The sequence below is a fragment of the Helianthus annuus genome, chromosome 1 (genome assembly GCF_002127325.2).
Source record: "Helianthus annuus cultivar XRQ/B chromosome 1, HanXRQr2.0-SUNRISE, whole genome shotgun sequence".
NCBI classification, from domain to species: Eukaryota; Viridiplantae; Streptophyta; class Magnoliopsida; order Asterales; family Asteraceae; genus Helianthus; species Helianthus annuus.
In genome coordinates this window covers 69,431,446-69,439,851 of record NC_035433.2, presented here as the reverse complement: position 1 = coordinate 69,439,851, position 8,406 = coordinate 69,431,446, and the positions used below count along the sequence as shown (strand labels likewise).

General features: G+C 51.8%; 1 protein-coding gene across 1 annotated transcript; it reads left to right on the top strand.

Moving 5' to 3' along the window:
• Positions 1–6,171: 6,171 nt before the first annotated feature.
• Positions 6,172–7,204, top strand: LOC118490333. The gene is made up of 4 exons (XM_035987888.1): positions 6,172–6,555; positions 6,625–6,783; positions 6,851–6,906; positions 7,097–7,204. The coding sequence occupies exons 1-4, from the start codon at positions 6,231–6,233 to the stop codon at positions 7,202–7,204; spliced, it is 648 nt and encodes a 215-aa protein (XP_035843781.1). The 5' UTR covers positions 6,172–6,230.
• The last annotated feature ends 1,202 nt before the right edge of the window (positions 7,205–8,406 follow it).

Genomic DNA, 8,406 nt, shown 5'->3' with positions numbered 1-8,406 from the left:
CAACAGGGGTCCACCCTTCGACCCCCCAACCCGGACACATTGGCACGTCCACCCAAAGGATCCCATCCTTTGCGTTCGGACACGATTTATCACAGGCCCCAACTGTGCTCCCACCAGGCGTAGACTTACACTCCTGGTACCAACAGCAGACTGACCTGCTGGTAGCGGCTTACAACCGCGCTTGTACGGAAGCAAACGTACAAGCTGGGCCTACTCCAATACAACACACACCTGCCAACCGTATACTCCAATACGATGGCAGGTTACACTCACGTCCGGCTTCCAGAAGCCGACATGACGACCGTGGATCATCTTACTGTTCGGTCAATACACTCAACGAGGATACTTCCTCATATGAGTCCCGCTCCAGAGGGCCAGTGCATACCCGCCTGGGCCCCTATGGCGAAGATAGGAGGCGGTCAGCCTCCAGGCGCGGCCCAGGCATCCAGAGCCGGCTAGGCCCGCAACCTTACACGGAAGGGTACGGTCATACCGACCCTGACGATCAAACCTACCGTGGGGAGTCTCACGACACCAGCAGCAGACCGGGGGGACGCAACTATGTTCCTCCCAGTCACCCCCGCACTACATACCTCAGGGCGGCAAAGCGCCCTGTGCACGAACCATACAGGCCAAGGGCCGCGGCCGAAAATTCAAAATTCGTCCCGCACATCGCCAACGCCGATATCACCACGACAAAATTCCCAGTCAACATTGGGAAATACAGTGGCTCGACCGACCCGGACGACCACATGAACATCTTCACAGGCGCAGGCGTCAATGGCAGGTGGGACGAACCCACCTGGTGCAATTTTTTCCCCCAGACCCTCATCGGTCTGGCGAGGGCATGGTTTGATTCTTTGCCAGTGGGATCACTGGATTCTTTCGAGGACTTGCGCGCCAAGTTCCTCGCCCATTTTAGCCAGCAGCGACGCCACGAACGCGATTCGTTGGACGTCATGAACATCTGGCGAAGGGATGACGAATCGCTCGAGGAATTCGTCATCCGTTACAATAAAGAATGCCTAGAGATAGGAGACGTGGCGGACCAAATGGCGCGAAACCATTTTATTCGGGCCGTCAAAGACAGAGAGATGATCATGACCATCTCTGGCAAGGAGGGTTTGCCTAAAAAATGGGAGGATGTTATGACCGCAGTCAAGACATATGCCCAGACACAGCGGTCGCTCGAACCGCACGTCAAAAAGGCAAAACCCCAAGGGGAAACATCCCACCAAGGGTCCAAACGTAACAACAAACGAAACCGGGATGCAGGCAATCGGGATATTACTAAACCGTATTTCCCGCAACCCAACACGTTTGACCCACAATGCTACAACCCTGCCCGAGACACTCGGGCACTAAGAAAAGAATCTCGGGACCGCAAATGGACCGAGATCAACCAGTCGCCAAGAGAGGTCCTCCTCGCAGACCCACAATTCTTGCGACCGGCCCAACCAATGAAGTCCAAGAAAAGTCAGGACCTCACACTATACTGTGAGTACCACAAGGACTCGGGCCACACCACCAACAACTGCATCAGTCTCCGGCTGGAGATTGAGCGGGCGTTGAAAGAGGGGAAACTGCAACACCTTTTGCCAGGTGGACAAAAGCCCACCAAGCATATCACCCCTCACAACGAAGGTACCTCCTCCGGAAAGAAAGCCATGTACGTGGCTTCCACCCACATGATCTACGGAGGCAAGGGTAGGCCGCGCAAAGCGGCACGAAGACCGGACAATGATTGGAAAGACGAGCAAGTCGTCTTCCCAAAAGTCCGAGGCGGACCGCGTGATAGACGCGCCGTCGTCATTTCAGGCCAGCTGGCCCATTACTGCACCGAGCGTCTGTTCATCGACCCGGGCAGTACATCCGATATAATCTACGAGCAATGCTTCAATCAATTTGACCAAGAGGACAAAGATCGGTTGCAAGCCGTAGATTACCCGCTGGCCGGATTCGCAGGGGAAACAGTCTTTCCCCTAGGTCAAATTACATTTCCCGTGCGTCTTACCAATGGTAAACACACGCGAACAGAGGAGGTAAACTTCATGGTTTTACCCCACACCTCCAATTATGACGTCCTCCTTGGGAGAGAATCCCAAGGAGATTTCAATATGATCACATCCGTCCCCCACTCCGCGGTTGGTTTCCCAACCGCATCGGGGGTTGCAATCATCTACGCCCGCAAGGACGTTATGATGACGGACGAAGCACGTCCGACAAAGGTCGCAAGGCCCACCCCCGTCGGCCAACCGGAAAAATGGGTTCTCAACCCAACGCATCCGGAACAGAAGGTCACATTGGGTCACGCCTTATCCTCGACCACCAGAGCGCACCTGAAGCAGCTCCTCTTCAGGAACCAAGACATCTTCGCGTGGACTCCCGCAGACATGACAGGGGTCCCACGCGAAATAGCGCAGCACTATTTGAATACCAAACCAGGTATCAAGCCAGTGATCCAAGGCCAACGCCACCTTGGGTCAGCTAAAAATCAGGCGATGCAAGAGCAGATCGAAGAACTGCTCTCCGCAGGTATACTGCGGGAAGTCAAGTACCAGACTTGGTTATCCAACCCTGTCATGGTAGAAAAACCATCCGGGGGCTGGCGCATGTGCGTCGATTACAAGGACCTTAACAAGGCCTGCCCCAAGGATTGCTACGCGCTTCCAGAAATCGACGAAAAGGTCGATAACCTCGCACCATTTAGGTGGAAGTGTTTCCTCGATTGCTACAAAGGGTACCACCAGGTACAAATGGCACTTGAGGATGAAGACAAAACGGCATTCCGGACCCCAACCGGAAATTACTGCTATACAAAAATGCCGTTTGGGTTGCGCAACGCGGGCTCAACCTACCAAAAACTGATGAACGACACTTTCCGCGGTCAAATAAGCAAAAGTGTCGAAATCTATATGGACGACCTGGTCGTCATGAGCATGGAGGAAGATACCATGCTCACCGATATAGAAAGAACATTCCAAACTCTGCGAAGCGTCAACATGAAGCTCAATCCAGGGAAATGCTCGTTTGGAATGGAAGAAGGCAAATTCCTTGGGTTCATCGTCACCAAAGATGGATTCAAGGTAAACCCGGAAAAAGTACAGGCGATCGAGCGCATGCCATCGCCTGCATCGATGAAAGATATGCAACGCCTGGCCGGAAGGCTGGCGGCACACTAGTCTCGTCAAGAAGGGTTAATCCTTTCCTCTCGGAGATCGCTGGCTGGGTCACCGGTGGATGATCTCCTGCACAAGGAAACAAGCCGTGACTCGTAACAAGGAGGATGGGGTGGGGGGTGCTCCTTGTTACCACTCTCCGGCGTGAGAATCAGTAGTTTGCTTGGGAAGCAAAGCAAGATAGTAGTAGTAGTGAGAGAGTTGTGAAGAGATACCTCAAACCTGGTTTGGGGTCGGTATTTATAGCCGAGGAGTGAAGGAGGAGATTGATGGATGGGCTGACGACGAGCTGCACCGTTGCAGGTGTGTCAGTCTCGCCGGCCGTGGGGGTTACGCCACGTCAGCCCATTGCTTTAATAGCTCTGACAGGGGACTGTCGCCGGCGCCACTTGCCTGGTGGTGTCAGCCACTTGCATGGCGTGTCAGTCCACTTGTTGGATATGCAGGGTGCGGTGCGAGCCGCATCGCTGCACGCGGTAACGCCTGAAGTTACCGCGTCTCCTACTTGTGATCAAGAAACACGCGAGATGCGGTGTTGGCCGCATCATCGTATGTGGAGACTATTTGCTCGCTTCCCTTGTCGTGACGAAAATGGTCATATGATGCGGTGCCAGCCGCATCGATATGTTCATCTTCTTTTGTACTTAGGTCAAGCTATTCATCTTCGGACCGAATGGGTTCGAAGGATGTGACCGCATGGGTGCGGTTTGCTTACTGGTAGGGGTTTGTTTGATGCGGGTAATGGTCGTTTTGGGACCATACCCCTTCAAGTCCCCCCAGTCTAGTGTTGCTACCTTGTGCAAGTTGCACGTGGGAGGAACACTGGACTTATGGTGTAGGAAGGTAGTTTGGCAGTCTGGAGAAAATTCTAGGCCAGATCAAGGTGGTGATCTGGTAAAAAATCCGGCGATGCCTCTTCCGTACCGGTGAAGGGGTTTCGCTTGATGCGGAATTCTCAGCCGTTGCATGTCATCAGGTGGGTTGCCACCTGTTGTTGTGTTGAAGGCCTGTTAGGGACCTTCATAGTAATGCTGCACAAACTTCGAACCAACCTCTGGGATGGTGGTTCGAAGGTTTGCACATGTTTCGAACCTCTTGGAGGTGGTTTCTTCTTCGAACCATTTGCCAGAATGGTGCACGAAGAAGAAAAGAAAAGCTTTTAAACCAACCTTTGCGGTCGGGTTTGAAGGTTTTGGATGTTGTGTTACAACTTTGCTCAAGTTCTATGTTCAGCATCCTATGATGAGATGACCATCCCTTTTTTGTGGGGTGTTCGTGTTCATCTTGATAGCTCTCAAGTAACCGTACGTTCTTTGCGGTTACCTCGTTGCGTCATTGTTGGCCCTGTTTGGTCGAACAATGTGGATCTAAACTATGGGTAAATAAACATGGTCATAGGCAAGGGGATGCCCATCGTTGTTTATTCCATGCGATCCATTGGTAGGTAAACAAAGTCCTAAGCAGACTTGTTACCGCGGTCCGTTGGCAGGTAAACAAAGTCATAGGCAGACTTGTTACCGCTGTTCGGACACTTGCTGCTTGATAAGTGCTTGTTTAGAGCACGTATCTGCGTTCTTTCTGGAGCCACTTTCCTTCACGCTCCAATACCGAGTTTATAACGAGGTAGCCTCGTTCGGTGATGTGGAGTGAGCTTTGCTCTTCCGTAGCAACCACTCTGCGGAAGCTATGATTATGTCTGTAGCTCTTCATGGGTGTCTGCGATGTTGCAGTCCCATTTTCGCTCAAAGTGTGCTTGTTGCACGGATGTAACTCTTGAAGATTCAGGAGTCAGGGCTGCTGATGTGCGGGCGCGTAGATTCCGTTCCTTCTTTTTTCTGAAGAAGTTGTTCATGCACCCTCTGTGGTTGTAAACCGGACAGGAGGGATTTGAAGCTTGAAGAAAATGAAGGCAATGCGCTTTGCCTGTTCCTGAGATGCGGTTCAGTCCAAAGAACAACACTGGTTCTGAGCATCTGACACATCTGAATGGGTTCATGTGTGTCACTTCCGCATATTTCACGTGTGCTCGTGAGTGATGCGGAAAAGGTAATATATCCCTTTATAGTATAGATAGATATATTTCTACCTATTTTTTAGGGTATATAAAAAAACGACATGCGGTATGGGTTATGGTGCGGTAAACCAGAGAAACCGCATGCCGCTTATGGTTTGTATGGATAATGTTGTCGCTTTTTCTTGCCTACGTGGCTTGATCGCTCGTGTGAGTTGGTAGAAGTTGGTGAGACGTTTCTGCATGTGCTGAAATGAAAGGACACTTACACTGCCCGAGGCATTAAATGCACTGTAGCAGGGAGTGTAAACGTCTTCTTTGTCAGGCGCGTGGGCGGCCACGCGCGCGTGATAACCGTCAGCTAAAACGGCGCTCGACACGTGTTGTTGCAGGATACGCTCTTTTTGAACGTGATGATTTGCTTTCTCCCTCCGCATTAATTGCGATGGGTATATAAGGGGAAAACCGTTCGTGGTTTCCTCTCACTTGGTCGAAAATTCAAAAAATTTGCCGTTTGAGAGAAAGTTGTCATCTGTCTTCTCCGACGATTTTTTCTGAAATTCCGGTGAGGTTTCTAGTGTTTCTGTTCACCATCTTCTGTTTCTTTGATATTTTTGATGGCTGAACCATCTAGTCCACATAATGTGGAGGGTGAAAACCCTGAACAGCCTTTAGTGGCCGAAGAAGAAGAAGAGGGGGCTGCCGGTGGTGGATTACCGGCGCTGAAGTGGACCAGAAAAAGCTTTGATCGCCTTATGCTTGAGGTCCAAATGCCCTCGGAGTATGGGGCTCGGTACCCATCAGAGGGTGATACTGGTGCCGACGCTCCGGCCGGTTATGTGACCATGTGGTCCGATTTCTTCGGAGATTGTAACCTCCGATTACCGTTGACGGTGTTTGTTGTGGATATCTTGGAGTGGTACAAGGTCCACATTTCTCAAGTGAGTCCATTTGGGATGATTAGGATTCGTAATTTTGAGTTTACCTTTCGTGCTCTTGGCATAGAGCCTACCGTCGGAGATTTCCGACGGTTTTATCAGATGACGGTGTTCATGGGGTTCTTTTCTTTCCGTCAACGAGACGGTACCCCGAAGCTGATGACTCCCCCTAAGGGGATGACGATGTGGAAGAAGAAGTTCTTCTATATCAAGTCTGCTGCCCTTGCTGTGGATATGACGTTTCGGAATGTGACCGAGACGATCATAGCAGAGACCATTGCGATGCCCAGTTTGAAATCAGTGCAATGGTTCCCGCAGCTGCAGACTATTGAGTCTGTGAAGTTGACCAACACGCAACTATGGCTGTTGCGTATGATGTTGAGGAGGGGCAAGAACTCGAAACCCGTGGTGCGGGAAAAGAGCGGTGGTACGTACTTTTTGTTTCTTTACGTTCTTTATCCTTACGTGTGTTACTGACTTTTGTGTCTACTATCAGAAGATGCTCCCGCATGGAGGATGTTTGCTCCGGATTTCGAGGGTACGGTTGAGACCGTAGTTTGTGCGGATGGTGAACAGGATCACAACACTATCATCCGTAGTAACTTCCGGGTGCCTACTGCGGCTGCACTGGCAGTTGAGTTGCCAGTAGGCAAAGGTATACTATCGAAGCTTTGCTACTTGTGTTGATCATGTTGTGTTATTGACGTATTGATTCCATGCAGGTGATCTTGGGGCCTTGGGGGACCCTGAAGCGAAAGGTGTGCCAAAGAGGCAAACTGTGAAGGGCGTGCGCTTTCGCCAAAAGAAGATAAAGGAGGTCACTACTGTGCCTCATCTGGTGCCGCAGGCAGCAGGTATCTCTCATTCCTCTTTTCGTCGACACAAGGATTATGTGATAGTATCTGATACCCTTGAGGGTTTGAGTACAGCCGCGGAGTCACGTTCTGGTGCTGCGAAGAAGCAGGCAGAAGAGGCGGCTGCGGGAGGGACAGCTGCGGGTCCCCCTGTGCTTGGTGAGAAGAGGAGGCCAGAGCAGAAAGCTGCTGGTGGTGTTGAAACCAAACGTCAGAGACTAGTAACCAAAAGGTCTGCTCCGGCGCAGAAAAAACCTGCGGTTGTCGTTGGTAAGTGTAGGCTATCTAGTCTTAACTGTTGTGTAACTAGTTCTGATAGCTTATTTGATTTTTTTGCAGAGCGTCAAGATGAAGATTTTTCTATCTTCGATGCTCCGGAGTCCCCTCCGCGTGCCATGGGTGCGGGTGGAACGGAGGTGCCGTCGACACCTCCCGTCAAGGTGGTACCTGAGTCAACCGTGCAGAAGGAGGGTACCGCAGAGAATGCTGCGGCCCAGATATTTGATACTGTCGACTCGTCCAACAACCTGATCTCTCCCAATGAGGGAGACGATTTGAGTTTGCGGTTCACTGCTACTGGGAAGCAACATTCTGATGCTGAACCGCAAAAAACTGGCGCTGAAGCGCGGCAGCATGATGCTGGGCCGCAGAAGTCTGTGGTTGATAAGGGTACCAGCTCGTCGGCCGGTGGTGCGGGGTATGACGGGCCTCCAATTCAGCCTGGGGAGTCTGAATTGGAGTATTACTACCGCACCTACTCCCAGGATCGCAGTATGGTGTACCATCGACCCCCCTGGACTGTATTGCAGGGGGATGATATTGCTAACGATCCTGCGGCCTGCAGGGAGATCTTGGGCGGTCTGGGGACCCCCTTTGAAGTTGAGCGGGCTCGTGCCGCACCGCGGGAGCTGCGTATAAACCAGCTCTCGACCATGTTGGTAGGGACTTCCATTGTGGCGAATGCCATGTTGGAAGACTATAAAGTTCTGAGCCGCCGTGAAGAAGAGGCTGTCCGCCTGCGGGCGGAGACGGAAAAGCTGGTCCAAGCTGCTCGTGCGGGTGCAGAGCAGCTGGAAAAAGATAAAGCTGCTTTTGAGAAGCAGAAACAGACCGCTGAGTGGGCTGCCACTGCCCAACTGAAACAGGTGCGTACCCTTGCTAAACTCCTTGCTGATGAGCGTAAGCGTTGGGAGGAAATTTCATCCAACGAGCGCAAGAAGTGGAACGAATCTTGGGCTAAGCAGAACAATCTTCTGTTTCATACTCGGCAGGAGCTAGCAAACGCCAAGGCGGCAAATGTTGCCTTGGGCAATGAAAAAGCTGCGGCTGAGGCCGCATCGGCTAAAGCGCTGCAGGCGAAGGACGAGGCCCTGAAGGCGCTTGAAGAGGCCAAAGAGGCCGGGGCTCGTGCTGCGAAGGCCCTT

Excerpts from the sequence above, each read along its gene's own strand:
- LOC118490333 (XM_035987888.1), top strand. The coding sequence starts at position 6,231 with ATGACGGTGTTCATGGGGTTCTTTTCTTTCCGTCAACGAGACGGTACC. Across the intron at positions 6,556-6,624 it reads GGTGCGGGAAAAGAGCGGTG|AAGATGCTCCCGCATGGAGG; the intron begins GTACGTACTTTT and ends GTCTACTATCAG. Across the intron at positions 6,784-6,850 it reads TGAGTTGCCAGTAGGCAAAG|GTGATCTTGGGGCCTTGGGG; the intron begins GTATACTATCGA and ends GATTCCATGCAG.